At 40.0% G+C, this 16,737-nt stretch overlaps 1 protein-coding gene and 1 pseudogene across 1 annotated transcript in view; one reads left to right on the forward strand and one right to left on the reverse strand.

Moving 5' to 3' along the window:
* EFCAB11 (EF-hand calcium binding domain 11) overlaps positions 1 to 1,597 on the forward strand; it is a 177,726-nt gene extending 176,129 nt beyond the window's left edge. The window contains exon 7 of the mRNA XM_068541768.1: positions 1,428 to 1,597. Within this exon, the coding sequence (XP_068397869.1) occupies positions 1,428 to 1,563 (136 nt within the window). The 3' untranslated portion in view covers positions 1,564 to 1,597. The remainder of the gene's footprint in view (positions 1 to 1,427) is intronic.
* An 11,066-nt stretch (positions 1,598 to 12,663) lies between these two features.
* Positions 12,664 to 12,916, reverse strand: LOC137772340 (cytochrome c oxidase subunit NDUFA4 pseudogene; annotated as a pseudogene).
* Positions 12,917 to 16,737: the final 3,821 nt, after the last annotated feature.

Here is a 16,737-nt window from a genome sequence, read left to right on the forward strand (position 1 = left end):
GATCATTCAAGAGGAAAGAAAATCTTGTCCCCACTACCTTATTTTTTAAAAAATCTCCATTTCAGAAGTACCATGTATCTTGGGACACTGTTTTCCTCATTTGTATTGACTTTCTCTGTTGGCGCACATTGCGTCTCACAGCTTTAATTATCACTTATATACAGATGATATTCAAATTTGCACTTCATTTCCAGCCCTTTCAGATGATGTCACCCTTCGCCTCGCCCCAAATTTGGCTCATGTCTTGCCTTGGATGAGCCACAATTTTCTCTGATTGAATATGGATGAGATGGAGGCTTTGCAGTTTAGTTGTAAATAAACTCTAAATGCCCTGGAGTTAATTTACCTCATTGATATCCTGCCCCTCCAGTTAAGAGCAAGAGTGTTCTGTGACTGACTCTGAATTATTCTCCTTCATTCATCAGAGACGACCCAGCCAAGGGATTAATCTCTACAAAATATCCAAAGATATGTGACGGTTTCCATCACTCCCAATTTTGGCCAGAATTCTGGTTATCGCACAGCTGAAATTCTGCCATGATCTTTGGAAAGGCTTCCAATCAGTCCCCTGTTTACGGTCTACTTGGAATATGGCTGCCCTTTGGCCTTGCTCTGTGTACACTATCCCAGGACACATTTTCCTTCAGGCAGCTGTGCTAGTTTCTTGTGCACTGAATAAAATGTAATTTGTCAAGATCTTGGCCAGATTCTCTGCCTTCATATAAACTAGCTTTTGAAATGTCTTAAAATTATGGTCTCTCCTTTTCAAGAGTTGCTTGCTGTTTTGTTTCATCATGTGGTTGGAGAGGTACCCTGCATAGCACCTCGATACTCACAGAACGTGCTGGCTTAAACAAAAATGTGTATTTGAAAACACTAGGAATATTTCATCATAAGCACTAACCTATGAGAGCCTGACACATAATAAGCAATATACACTCAGCATGTACTTGTTGGAATAAAGACTGAGTAAATGAATTTGTGATCCTTTGACCCATTTGTGGGTTTTGCTGCTGTAGTTATTTATAACATTTTTATCTACCTCTTAGGTTATTATGTAACTGCGCTGTGTAATTATTATTTCAACTAGAACATATTGGAACTCTCCATTAACATAACTGAAGGGTATAAAATAGAATGTTTGGAGTTGTCAATTAGCCGATTTGTCTTGTGTTGCTTTTCTTCATTATTTCAGTGTAGCTAACGGTTCATTCAGCACATTTTAATTAAAAACAAACATATGTGGGTCCGCTAAGAAGTCTAGTATCTGGTAGTGCAGTTAGACAAAGATGGCAAATATTTCTAGCAGTGACCATATGATATCTTCCATTCATCTCAGCATAATCCTCCGAATCTAATTATTGGAAGGATGGCAGCTGCACTCGGTTAGGCTTTTCTTTATTTTTACAGAGATGTGTTTTTTTCAGCCCGTTGTATGGTAGAGAATCAGCTGCTGCTGGAGTCCTTCCCAAGGCTGAAGTCCCAGCATCTACAGGACTTTCCCCCAGTTGCTTCCATTGCAACATTACCCGTTTGTTCCTGCCCACGTGCCATCTGGCCTGAAGATGTTCCAAGGAAATGTATGGTCTTCTGACAAGCTCTCTTTCTCTGTTTATACAAATATATTAGGTATATAATTATGACCTGAAGGTATCAGCATGGAGCAGGTGCCACCAAGGAAGCCTTATTGATGGGTGTGGCATTACCTGCATGAAGTTACCATGTCCTGGGGGCTGGTCTTCAACTTTGCAGACTCAGGAGCGTGATTCTGTCAGCTTAGTTTCTTACTAACTGAGGATGCACAAGAGAATGTATTCATTTAAAAAGAGGATTATGACAATTGAAAATATGCACTCACACCAAGTGTCCCTCTAGTATGATAATTGAGAATGGGGACTCCGGAGTCAGACCGCCAGGGGTCAAATCCTATTTGTGGGGCTTACTAGCTATGTGATTTGGAACACGCTGCTTAATTTCATTACATGTGGCAGACAGCCTTTAGGGGGACCCCATGATCCCTCCCTCCTGGTATTCATACCTTTGTGTCACTCCCCTCCCACAAGTGTGAGTGGGGCTTGTGACAAGCTCCTAATCAATGGAAGGTGGCAAAAGCAATAAGATATACATGATTATGTGCATGGGATTTTGTAAGAGCATAGCACCCATCTTGCTAGAGTTTCTCTCAGTTTCTGTCTCTGTCTCTGTCTCTCTCTCCTTGAACCCATGCTTTTGGAGTTCTGAGCTGCCATGTAAAAGTCCAGCTACTCTGAGGCCACCATACTAGAATGACCACATGGAGAAACCAAATAGAAATAGAGATGCCCAAGGAGCTGCCTATCTTCCAGCCCTAGCTCCCAGCTCTTTTGGGTGCTCCCAGTCCAAGCCCCAGACATGTGTGTGAAGAGGTCTTTGAGATGATTCCAGCTCCACTCACAAGCTGACTGCAGCCGTGGAGCCACTCCAAGTGAGAATCACCCAGCTGAGCTCAGTCAGTCCCAGAACTGAGTGAGAGAAGAAATGATGGTTATTGTTTCAAGCCACTGTTTGAGGTAGCTTGTTACGTAGCAATGAAGAACTTGAAAATACACACATGCCCACACTCACGTTTGTATGCAAATGTATTCATACAGACATATATCCAGTTTGACACACACACAGTCACACAGCTTGGTAACTAGTGGTATCAATGCTATTGTCACGTTTACTATTATATCCTAGATACTTACCATCTCTAGAGTCAGCACACATGGTTTTGATTATTTGCAAATCCCAGATCCATGATGTATGGTCATTTATAATTTTGCTGAGCCATGAATTTGAGTCCCAGGCTCGTGGGTGGGAGCGAGTTTCTCAGCTAGTGAGTGATCCTAGCTGACTACCAGCACAAATAAGATTTTGTTCTCTACTAGTCATTCCTTATGCAATGAATTTTTGATGTAATCTTTTTTAAATGCTTTGCTCCCCCAAAAAAGTGCTAAAAAATATCAGCTGACTGCTAGTCTTAGTGATAGAAGTGAAAGGAAAATAAAGAGGCCTGAGAAATAGAGATTCCCCACCTAATAATAGACATTTCAAAGAACAGAATGCCAAATGTGATGGCAGCTTGGCTTTATGATGTGAAAACAGTTAAAGGATGCAATCCCCAAGCCAGGGAGCATAATTGGGTAAGTCATTTTGGTGAGAACCCCAACCAGAACATGGTAGTTTATAAAGTCATTAGAAGCCTCAAGACATCATTCATATTTTTCAGTTAGAATATATTGCATTTTGGGAGAAAATTATATGCATAGTTACATTCACCAATTTGTGGGGTATTTGAAGGTGTAGGGACATCTCTTGAATTTCAACAGAATGTAGTCCTTAACTTCACATATGAGATGCTCTGCTAGGCTTGTGCAGCATTAATAAGAGTGTAAGTCATGGTCCTGCCCTTGAGATGCATAGAGTTTATCCAGGCAGTGGGTGTGGAGGGAGGAGAGGCAATGAAAAACAAATGATGAGTTAAATATTATCACACTCAAGTGTGCTGGTGAACATCACCTATGATTAGTTAGTGTAGAGAATAAGGGCTGTTAGTTCAGAGGAGAAGGAACAAGAATTTGAGATCTCTCAAAGGAAAAAGTCCAAGCCACTTAAGCCTGGCATTCAAGGCCCTCCATAATCTTGTCCCAACTTTACCGCCAACCTTCTCTCATAATATGCTCTATATAAACAACCCTTCTAGTCAATTTGGTTGATTCATTAAGAAATACACCTGCCTCTCACTTTACACCCTGTTAATTTAAGGATTTTGAAATAAAATGAAAGCAAAATGAGCAACTTTAAAATGTGCTGTTTAAAAAAATAATTAATTAATTTATTTATTTATTTATGGCTGTGTTGGGTCTTCATTTCTGTGTGAGGGCTTTCTCTAGTTGCGGCAAGTGGGGGCCACTCTTCATCGCGGTGCACGGACCTCTCACTATCGCGGCCTCTCTTGTTGCGGAGCACAGGCTCCAGATGCGCAGGCTCAGCAATTGTGGCTCACGGGCCCAGTTGTTCCGCGGCATGTGGGATCTTCCCAGACCAGGGCTCGAACCCGTGTCCCCTGCATCGGCAGGCAGACTCTCAACCACTGCGCCACCAGGGAAGCCCTAAAATGTGCTTTTAAATGTCATCTTAAAGAATTACATTCTTTAAAATGAACAATGAATGAGCAACACACGTGCACATAAAATAATTTCAGAATAACACAATTTAAACTGCTTGCCAAATTGTTTTAACAAAAAATTCCTTAGCAATAGTGATTATAAAAATTCTCATGCATGATCTACCATGTTCCTTTCCCCTTCTGGCTAGCTGGAGTGGAGTCAAGCCCCAGGGTGACCTTGGAACCTATGTGTTGAAAATGGCAGAGCCTCAAGCAGCTGGGTCCCTTGAATGAGTGTGTGAAGGAAGGTCACCTAGCAACCAGGATGGCCCCTGTCAAATGGCTACAGATAGATGTAAGAAGTAAATGTCTATTGTGGTTGGCCTCTGAAATTTGGGGTTTGTTTATTATGGCAGCTAGCTTCTTAGGCGATTTGCATTATCTTAACCGATATGGTCATTTAATTTGAAGAATTGGGAAAAACCTACTACCATAAGAATAGAGGTTACCAGCTGCACTGACAAGGGCTAACAGGACAGTTCCCATCAAGAGTATGGATTTCGGCACCAGACTGCAGGATTGAAAGCCAGTTCTGCCATTTATGGGTATATAACCTTAGGCAAGTGTATTAGTTGGGGTTCTCCAGAAAAACAGAACCAGTAGGATGTGATACATATGTAGAAAGAGATTTATTTTAAGCAATTGACTTATGTGATTGTGCAGGGTTGGCAAGTCCAGAATCTGATGGGGGAGGCCAACAGGCTGGAGACACAGGAAAGAGTTGCACTTCAAATCCAAAGGCAGTCTGTTGGTGAACCAGGAAGAGCCAATGCTGCAGGTGGAGTCCACAGGCAGCCTGCTGGTAGAATTTCTTCTTGCTTAGAGAGAGGTTAGCTTTTCATTCTTTTCAGGCCTTCAACTGATTGGATGAGGCCCACCCAGCATTATTGAGGGCAATCTGCTTTGCTCAAAGTCCACTGCTTTAAATGTAAATCTCATCCAAAAACACCCTCTTAGAAACATCCAGAATAATGTTTGACCAAATATCTGGGCACCATGGCCCAGCCAAGTTGACACATAAAAGCAACCATCGTAGGAAGTTAATCTCCCAGTGCCTCAGTGTTCTCATCTGTAAAATGGAGATAATAAAAGAACCTATCCTAGTGGGTGAACATGAAGCTAAATGGATCAATGCATGTGCTTAGAATAGTGTCTGCACATAGTGCTCCGTGAGTGTTTGCTCTTCACTATTATTATTATTAATTAGTATTGTCATAGGCTTCGGCTGTATGCTTCTCTCTGATGAAAACGCTAAGAAAAAATGTAAGCAGGGCCACCAAGAGTAACAGGATTGTTTGGCTGGGAACACCAGTAATGTGATGAGAGACTTCACACATTAAAATTCTCATAATGTAGAAAATGGAGACTTGCATACTCACATTTGCAGGCTATATTGGCCAGTGCTCCATTAGTCAGTGGCTATTTTTTTCTTGGTGGCTATTTTATTCCATGAATAAATTTTAATATATTCAACTTTCCCCATAAACTGCTTATTTACTGTTCATATTAATGCAATAGAGCAAAAACATTTACATGACTGGAATCTTTTGCAGTCTACTAGAGCATTTCTCTTGCATTTCTTTCCCTTCACTTCTGGTGAGAAAATTCATTTTTGCTCTACATGTTTTTGAATTAACTGTCACTTCTCAGGAACGCAACATCAGCATAAATCACGAAGCTGATGTAGAGTGGAATGATTAAGAATCTGGCTTGTGGTTGGGCAAAATTGGGCGTGAGCCTTTCCAAGCCCTGGCTTCTTCACAAAGTGTTGTTGTGAGGACGGAATGGTGAGTCTCAGTACAGTGCCTGGCACTCAGGAAGCACTCGATGAATGGGAACTATGATGATTCCTTTCGTTAGGAATTCTCTATATTGTTGTTACAATGTTCCACCTTGCGCTGGGGAGACCTAGCATCCTGGGTCCCTGAATGACTGTGTGGAGGAAGCAATGTCAAACTGTTACACACGCAAGGAGTAAACTATTGTGGTTAATCTTTTAAATTTGGGGTTTGCTCAGAATTCCAAAGGATGCATGCACCTATTTACACTAGCCAGGACGTGGAAGCAGCCTAAATGTCCATTGACAGAGGAATGGATAAAGAAGATGTGGTAATATATACAGTGGAATAATACTCAGCTATAAAAAGGAACAAAATAGTGCTATTTGCAGAGATGTGGATGGACCTAGAGATTGTCATACAGGGTGAAGTAAGTCAGAAAGAGAAAAACAAATACCGTATGCTAACACATATATATGGAATCTAAAAAAAAAAGGTTCTGAAGAACCTAGGGGCAGGACAGGAATAAAGACGCAGAGCTAGAGAATGGACTTGAGGACACTGGAAGGGGGAAGGGTAAGCTGGGACGAAGTGAGAGAGTGACATGGACATATATACACTACCAAATGTAAAATAGATAGCTAGTGGGAAGCAGCTGCATAGCACAGGGAGATCAGCTCCGTGCTTTGTGACCACCTAGAGGGGTGGGATAGGGAAGGTGGGAGGGAGGGAGACGCAAGAGGGAAGAGATATGGGAACATATGTATAGCTGATTCACTTTGTTATAAAGCAGAAACTAACATACCATTGTAAAGCAATTATACTCCAATAAAGATGTTAAAAAAAAAAGTCATGCTATATAAATTTGTTTCTCAATATGCAGAGTTGCACACATTATATTCTGCCTCTAGCCATGTTGGAATAACCAGTACTATTTGTTCCCTTCCTGCCATAAACAACTAGACAACTGGACAAAATATATGATACAATTATTTTCAGATGTTGGACAGCAGGACTATAATCCCTGAGGGAAGGGAAACAAAACAAGGTGAAAGAACCATGAGGGAGCCATAAACAGAAACATTCTCAGCGTTCACAATTATCTGGAAGACAATTGAGTTCCACCCAGTCAGTGTGGAGAAATCTCACTGACCACTGCCTTGGTTTTCTACGGCTGCTGTAACAAATTACTCTCAATGTAGTGGTTTAAAACAACACAAATTCATTAACTTACAGTTCTGTAGAACAGAAGTCTGACACAGATCTCACTGGGGTAAAACTCAAATGCGGGTATGATGCATTCCTTTCCGGAGGATCTGGGGAAGAATCTGTTTCTTTGCATTTTTTCCCTCCTAGGAACCACCCACTTTTTTTTGACTCATGGCCCCTTTCCTCTGTCTTCAAAGTCAACAACACTGAGCTGCGTCCTTCTCACACTCTGTCTCTCTGGTTCTCTCTTCTGCCTCCCTCTTCAGCTTTTTTTTTTTTTTTTTTCTGGGGAACAGAACGGGAATCTGGGGGTCTGGAAGAGGAAGTGACTTACGCCTCTTCAGCTTTTAAAGACCCTTGAGCCCACCTAGATAATCCAGGATAATCTCCCTAATTTAAAGTCAGCTGATTAGCAAAACTTAATTCTTAAACCCTATTTCCCCTTTGTCATTTAACTTAATTATTCCCAGGTTCCAGGAATTAGGATGTGGACATTTGGGGAGGCCATTATTTTGCTTATTACAACTGCTGAGGCATTTACTAGAGACCTCAGAACAGTTAGGCCATAGTAGTAGAGATAAATTAGCCCTAAAACAATGGATGTTCTAGATTCGACCTAACAAAGCTTGAAAATAAAAAAAATTAAGCTAGTCCATAAGTAAATTAATGCTTGCCAATATAAACATCAATACTCTAAAGAAAGACAATGAAAACCAGACACAAAACGATGTGAAGTTTAAAATTACATCAAGGGGCTTCCCTGGTGGTGCAGTGGTTAAGAATCTACCTGCCAATGCAGGGGACACGGGTTCGAGCCCTGGTCCAGGAAGATCCCACATGCTGCGAAGCAACAAAGCCCCTGAGCCACAACTACTGAGCCTGCGCTCTAGACCCCTCGAGCCACAACTACTAAAGCCCATGAGCCACAACTACTGAAGCCCTCAAGCCACAACTACTGAAGCCTGTGCCTAGAGCCCGTGCTCCCCAACAAGAGAAGCCACTGCAATGAGAAGCCCGCGCACCACAACGAAGGGTAGCCACTGCTCGCCGCAACTAAAGAAAGCCTGCGTGCTGTAGTGAAGACCCAATGCAGCCAAAAGTAAATAAACTAATTAATTAGTTTTACAAAATTTTAAATCACAGTCAAAAGTTACTAAACATTCAAAGAAGCAAGACGGTATGATTCATAATCAGGAGAAAAATTAATCAAAAGAAACAGACCCAGAAATGATAGCAATAATGGAATCATCAAACAAAAACTATAAAATAGCTCATATTAATATGTTTAAGAAATCAAAGGATAACATGATCATACTGAGGAGAGAAATATAAACTATAAAAAAAGAAATGAATGGAATTTCAATGGAACCAAATGAAGTGAAAAATTCACCGGACAAGTTTTACAAGAGATTGGACACTGTAGAAAAAAAGATCAGTGAACTTGAAGAAATCGCAAAAGAAACTATCTAGGCTGAAACACAGAGAAGAAAAAGAGTCTGAAAAAAATGAAAAGAGCTTTAGTGACCTGTGGAACAAGATTAAGTGGTCTAACATATATAAAATGGGAGTACCAGAAAAGGGGGGACAGAAATGCTATTTGAAGAAATAATGGCCAAAACTTTCCCAAGTTTAATGGAAACTATAAATGTACAGATTCAAGAGGCTCAATGAATCCCAAGCAGAAAATATACAAATAAAAACACATCACAATACATCATTATCAAGTTACTGAAAACCAGTGATAAACAAGTTATTAAAAGGAGCAGAAAAAGAGACATATTACATATACAGAGCAAAGACGAGAATGCTCACAGACTTCTTGTCAGGAACAATGCAAGCTAGAAGACAAGGAAAATGTGTTCTTATAGAGCTGGAAGGGGAAAAAAAAGGGTAAAGTAGAATTCTATATCTAGAAAAAATAATCTTCAAAATGAAAACAAAACAAGGCTTTTTATCCAGGAGACCTACACCATAAGAAATGTTAAAGGAAACTTTTCAGGCTGAAGGAAAAGTGATACCATTTGGAAGCTTGGCTCTACACGAAGGAAAGAACCCTGAAGTGGTGAATGTGTGTATAAATACAAAATAAATGTCTCCCTAATTTAAAATTTTCTTTTAAAAAGAATTGACCATTTAAGGAACATTTAAGGAAAAAAATAATAACAGTGTATTGTGGGGGTTATTATATATGTAGAAGTAAAATGAATGACAACAATTGTTTAAAGGACCCCAAGGGAGAAATGGAAGTACAGCTATTGTGTGGTTCTTAGGGTACATATTAGTGGCCTATTACGATTTGAGAGTAGACTGTGTTGTTAAAGGTGCTTATTGTGAACTCTATACTCCATCAAAAAAATAAGGCAAGTAGATATTGATAATAAGCCAATAGAGAGAAAAAATAATCTAAAAATAATCCAAAAGATAGCATGAAAAGAGGAAAAAAATACAAATAACCAAGTAGAAGATAAAATAGTAAGGTTGGACTTAAATCCAACCATATCACAAACTACATTAAATAAAAATACTTTAATTAAAAGTCAAACTGGATAAGAAAGTAAAACCCAATCGAACATTGCCTACAGGAGATCTAATTTAAATATAAAGGAATGGAAAAAGGTATACTATACAAACATTAATAATAAGAAAGCTGAGTGGCTACATTAATATCAGACAAGGTGAACTTCAGGATAAAGAATATAACCAGCGAAAAAGAGGGACAATTCACAATGATAAAGGATCATTCATTTAAAAAACATAACAGTTCTGCATGTGTATATACCTATTCACAGAGCTTCATATACACAAAGCAAACACTAAAAGAACTGAGAAAAGATTTTACACCTCACAGTTATGAGTTTTTTCAAAACTAAACATTGTGGGTTTTTTTTTTTTTTCCACAAATGGTGACAGGAAAACTGGATATTCACATGCCAAAGAATGAAGTTGGACCTTACACCATATACAGAAATTAACTCAAAATGGATCAGAAACCTAAACATGAGTCAAAGGTATAAAACTCTTCAAAGAAAACATAAAGAAAAAACTTCATGACATTGGATTTGGTGATGATTTTGTGGATATGACACCTAAAGCATAGGTAACAAAATTAAAAATAGATAAATTTGGTCTATGTCAAAATTTAAAACTTCTGTGCATGAAAGGACATTATCAACAGAATGAAAAGCCAACCCAGGAAACAGGATAAAATATTTGTGAGTCATATATCTGATAAGGGATTCATAATATATTCATATTCAAAATATATAAAGAACTCTTACAACTCAACAATAAAATACCAAATAACTCAATTAAAAAATGAGCAAAGGACTTGAATATATAGACATTCCATCAGAGAAGATATACAAAAAGTCACTAAACACATGAAAAGATGCTCAACATCACTGGTCACTAGGGAAATGCAAATCAAAACCATAATGAGATACCACTTCACACCCATTAATACGGCCATTATTTTTTAAAAAAAGAAAAACAGAAAATAACAAATACTGGTGAAGAAGTGGAGAAATTGAACCATGGTGCATACCTACTGGGAATAGAAAACAGTATAACTGCTAAGGAAAACAGTGTGATGGTTCCTCAAATAATTAAACGTAGATTTACCCCATAATCTAGCAATTCCACTTCTGGGCATATAGCCAAAAGAATTGAAATCAGGTACTGGAACATGTATATTTGTACACCCATGTTCATAGGAGCATTATTCACAAGAGTCAAAAGGTGGAAGCAACGTAAGTGTCCGTCAACAGATAAATGGATAAACAAAATGTGATACATACAATGGAACATTATCCAGTCTTAAAAAAGAAGGAAATTCAGACTCATGCCACAACATGAACATTGAAAACATTAAGCTAGGTGAAATAATCCAGTTACAAAACTACAGATACAGTGTGATTCCACTCATATCAGAGACCTAGAGCAGTCAAATTCATAGAAACAGAAAGTAGAATAGTGGATACCAGAGGCTAGGAGGAGGGGAAATGGAGAGCTGGTGTTTAATGTCGACAGAGTTTCAGGATGGGATGATGAGAAAGTTCTGAAGATGCATGGTGCGGACGGTTGCACAATGTGAAAGTACTCAGTGCCACTGAACTACACACTTTAACATGATTAATATGGTAAATTTTATATGTATATGTTACCACAGTTTTTCTTAAAAAGAGGAGGAGGAGGAGAAGGAGGAAGAAGAGACAGAGGAGAGAGATAAAGGATGTGGGAAAAAAACCTCAGTACATTTTTGACTGAGATGACTGAAGTTCATTTTCTTTTTCTTTTTTCTTTTTTTCTGCAGCGGAGGGAAATTCTGCTATTGCAGTCTGGCCCAGTTCCCCAGTTCTCCTCTAAGACAACTCCCGTGTGCTAGAAATCTGTAGCCAAGTGGGCCTGTGGGTCTGTATGCTGGCATGTGAACTAGTTTTTTCTTACTTCCCAGTTTAATTTAGGGGAAGGCACTTCACCAAAGTGCTTAAACTGGAAGGAGAAATTACCAACACTGTTATTCTCTCTTACAGCAGCCTCAGATTCAAGCTAAAGCTACCATTATCCTTTTCCCTCCGTTCCCTTAAAAATACTCGTTTCCCTACTGGATTCCACAGAGAAGGGAAATTTGCCTGGTTCCACAGGTGCAGATGGAGCCACAGGCCCCCTGGTCCTTACAGGCTCTTGTAGTGATAAGGACCCTGTCCCCCAGGGGTCTCCTATTTGTCCACAGGTGATCCCTGTGGATTCAGGAATCAGGCCAGATCCCAGACTTGGATGTGGATTTCCTTTTTTGGGGGGCCCCGCAGCATGTGGGATCTTAGTTCCCCGACCAGGGATCGAACCCGCTCCCCCTACACTGGAAGTGCAGAGTCTTAACCACTGGACCGCCAGGGAAGTCCCTTTGTAATTCTTTCTTTCTTTTTTTTTTTTTGGCCGGGATTTCCTTTCTGAATGATTGAATAAATGCTCAATTTATCCAATAATAGACCCTATGGGTAGTTAATTCCACTTGGTAACAATTCAAATGTGACTCCAAAGTAGAGCCTTCACATAGAGCAATAGAACTCTAGCACTGATATAATCATTTTTACGACGGAAATAACAATAATAGTAACAATAACTAATAATAGTACCAATGGTACCAACATTTGGGATACTTTCATGTAACACTTTTCTTATTGGCTTATTTAGTCACAATAATGCCACGAGGGAGGTTTTATTATTATCCCCATTTCACAGATGCAGAAACTTGGGCACAGAGAGGGGAGGTAACTTTCCCAGTTCCATGCTTGTCCATAAATTTGTAGTCCTTTTTCTTTTGTTTTTTTTCAAGTTTCAGACTCTTTATTAATCCGTGTAAACCCCAGCACCATACACCAACATGATTTCGTGCATTTAGAGGGGAAATATTTCCTGGTTAAGTGAAAAATTGTGCAGGTGGCTTCTGGAAGAACTTCATTCTAAGCAGTTCTATAGTGAAACATTTCATTTAGAAGTCTGGACCTTCTTTCTTCAGTTTGCTGTAATCTACATTCACTGAGTAGAGCTTGTACTGATCATTGGGACCCAGTTTGTTCCAGGGTTCTGGGTTATTCTTTCTGTTCCAACTGACATCTGCATTGAACAATGCCAGGCGCAAGACATACAGTGCTGCTCCAGTACCTCCCACTCCAGTAAATATGAAGATGGGGATCAAGCTAGGACGCCTCTTGGCCTGAATGATGATCTGGTGAAGCATGGTTGCGACAGAAGCCTCGAGTCCAGACGGAGAGAACAAAAAACTTTCAAGGGACTAAACAGTCTACTGTATTCCTTTTTCTTGACAACTACTTTCACCATGGGATGTTCCACTGAGAAGCAGACTAGTTTGAGGCTTGCTGTGTGTTGTTGTGTTATTCAAGTTATTTTGCTAGAAAGCCTGGGAAACCAACACAAATTTGCTGAAGCACTATGGGAATTTATCGGTGGTGTGTATCCAGTTTCAGGCACGGCTGTATCCAAGTGACTAAATGGTGGCTCGCCTGCTCTCTCGCGCATGCTCTCTCTCTTTCTTTCTCTTTCCCTCTCCCCCCACCATGCGCATGCGTGTGCGCACCCAGGCACGAGCGTGCGTGCACGCACACACACACACGCATTTTCTCCACCTCTAGAGTTGCCTACCTCTCTGCTAACATGGTTAAACTGACTAGCATCAGGCCTACATCTAAAAGTCTAGAGTTTGGGACTTCCCTAGTGGCGCAGTGGTTAAGAATCCGCCTGCCAATTCAGGGGACACGGGTTCGAGCCCTGGTCTGGGAAGATCCCACATGCCGCGGAGCAACTATGCCTGTGCGCCACAGCTACTGAAGCCCGCGTGCCTAGAGCCCATGCTCCGCAGCAAGAGAAGCCACAGCATTGAGAAGCCCGCGCACCACAATGAAGAGTAGCCCCCTCTCGCCGCAACTTGAGAAAGCTGGCGCACAGAAACGAAGATAAATAAATAAAGTCTAGAGTTCGGTAAAAAGACAGGGCTTTTCCCTCTAAAGTCCCAGCATGAATTTGGCCTTGAGTCTTATGGACCTGTCTTGAGTCACCTAATATCCCTAAACCAATCACTGTGGTCAAGTGAAAGGCAACCTTGGCTTGGCCTGACCTGAGCCAATTGACCATCTTCGTTGGGTGGGGAGAGGGTTTGGCTCCACCTAAACTGTGTGGATCAAGAGTGAGAAAGGCAAATTGAGATGTCGGTATTCAAAGAAGGAGGGAGTCCATGAAGGACAGACCAAAATAACGGACATTTGTTGCCGCTGCCAGTAAAGCAGTCAGTGGTAGACACTGGATGATATTTGACCACGAGGTTGAGTGTAGGGAATCTTTATCTTTGGATTGGACGTCCAGTAGCCTGTTTTTTCCCTACAAAGCTTGCTGACCAAAGTCCTTTTAAAGATTCTAACAGTTTTGAATTCATGACTCATGGATCACTCAAGAAACTGAGCCACTGCCATATTTTTACTTCTATTTTGATATTCATTTATGCATTCAACAAATATTAATGCAGCCCTAGCTAGGTGTAAGGATCTTGAAATACAGAGGTGAATCACTGTCATGGCCCTGGCTTACATTCCTGCGAGGGGCTTAATATCCATTTAATGTAGGTTTGCTTGACTACATAAATCACATGAAGCTTTTGAATATAATGTTGGATTTTCCTATGACACCATGGATAGAATTTCAAATAGTAGCAGGTAGTCAATACATGTTTGCTGATTGATTATATGATGGTAAAGATTCATCCTTGTGTATCATTATTTTTTCTCTATTGTTTATCTGTTCCTAGACCAATCAGATCATGAGTGATGGAAACCAGCTATGTTTCCGAGAACATTGATGTAATGCTTATTCCTTACAGGTGGTGGAAATGGAAATTATTTGCTATGGGAACCCCACGTCTACTAATTATTGGCGTGGTGGTAAACGTGTGTGGGAATGGGAGGTCTTACAACTGTCTTTCTTCCCTTTCTGTATTTTTGCTACCTTTGATCTGGAATTTTAATCTTATTGGGTTAAATTATTTCTGGTGAGGTGTTCAAAGACTTTCAAGTATCTCTGCCTTTTAGAACATTAGCTTCTTTGTTGTGTGTTTTTTCCTAACTATTCCAAATATAGTATAATGACCAGAAAGCAGAAACAAAAACCATTTTATGTTCTTGGATTTGATATCATATTCACAGCTTCCACTTAGTACCTTTCTAGTTCTTAGGTTCATTTGAATGTCATTTTCGAGGTGACTGCCAGGATTATAACCATTTCAATCCAGGTTTCTATACATTTAGGGAATAAGTTGGTTCATTTGATTGAAACACAAGACCTTAATATCTGTACTTATACATGGCTCAAAGCTCCTAGTAGAGTTATTGTAGAGCTAGACTACTGTGCATTATTTAATATATTTATTAATTCATTAAGCAAATATTTACTGAACACCTACCATGTGTGAAGGTGGTCAAAAGGTACAAACTTCCAGTTATAAAATAAATAAGTCCTGGGGATGAAACATACTGCACGGTGACTGTAGTTAGTAATACTGTATTGTACATTTGAAAGTTGCTAAGAAAGTAAATAGACCTTAAAAGTTCGCAGCACAAGAAAAACATTGTAACTATGTGCGATGGTGAATGTTAACTAGACTTGTTATGGTGATCATTTCACAGTATATATATATATATATATATATATATATATATATATATATCTCAAATCATTACATTGTACACCTGAAACTGATATAATATTATATGTCAATTAAATCTCAATGTTAAAAAGTATCAACAACAAGGTCCTACCGTATAGCACAGGGAACTATATTCAATACCCTGTGATAAACCATAATGGAAAAGAAAAAAATGAAATGAAACAAAATGAAATTAAATAAATAAATAAATAAGTTCGTACTCTCAAGGGCTAGGAAGAGATGTAAACCACAGAATGGGGGAGAGTAGTCAGGGAAGGGCCCTTAGATTGAGGGAGTGTATTAGCTTGGCAGCCATAACACAATATCACAGATAGAGTGGCTTAAACAACAGAAATGTGTTTTTTCACATTTCTAGAGGTTAGAAGTCCAAGATCAAGGTGCCAGCAGTTTTGGTTTCTTCTGAGGCCTCTCTCCTTGGCTTACAGATGGCCATCTTCTCACTGTGTGTTCACTTGGTCATCTCTGTGTGTCTTTGTCTGTGCTAATCTCTTATTCTTATTAGGACGCCAGTCATATCGAATTAGGGCCGCCCTTACAAACCCTTTTTAACTTAATCACCGCTTTAAAGGCCTTATTGATGAATATAATCACATTCTGAGATGCTGAGGGCTAGGGCTTCAATATGAATTCTGGGAGGACACAATTCAGCCCATAACGGGGGTTCAGGGAGGTCCTCTCTGAGGAGGGGAGACATCTGAGCAGAGACCAAATGAGGGAACAAGTCACAGGTGTAGGGTGAGTCATCTGGGGGAAGAGCGCTTCTGGCAGGGGGACGGTGAGTGCACAGGCTCGAGGCTGGAGGCTGGAATATCAAGGAGGCCATGGTGACTGAAGCCCATGAGGGAGGGCAAGGATGCCACAGGTTCAAGCAGAGGCCAGCCATGAGGAAACCTGGAGGCATGGTGAAGACTGAATTTTCTTCCGAATGTCATGGGAAGTCAGGGGAATGTTTTGAGCAAGGCAGGGACATAATTTCACATATGTTTGTAAAGGATTATTTTTAAATTTGCAACAGATTTTCTGTAGACTCCCAAGAATTCACTTGGAAAGATCATACTGATCATGAAACCCAGAAAAGTTGAGATGCGGACCTCAGCGGTCACTCTCCACTGATTTCCTAGGAATTCCTTCCCCCAAAGGTTAAGGTATCAGCTAAGAATTCTTTGGAATACTGGATTACTGCTGAGGTTTCTCCTGCCACATGCAATGATGCTGAGTTTCTGACAAGAGAAATATCTGGCTCAATTTGCATATATGGAAAAATACCCTTTTCTTGAAGAAAACCTTTGGTTCTTATGATTGGGTCTGTAGTAATTTATTTATAAGGA

The sequence above is a fragment of the Eschrichtius robustus genome, chromosome 1 (genome assembly GCF_028021215.1).
Source record: "Eschrichtius robustus isolate mEscRob2 chromosome 1, mEscRob2.pri, whole genome shotgun sequence".
Lineage (NCBI taxonomy): Eukaryota > Metazoa > Chordata > Mammalia > Artiodactyla > Eschrichtiidae > Eschrichtius > Eschrichtius robustus.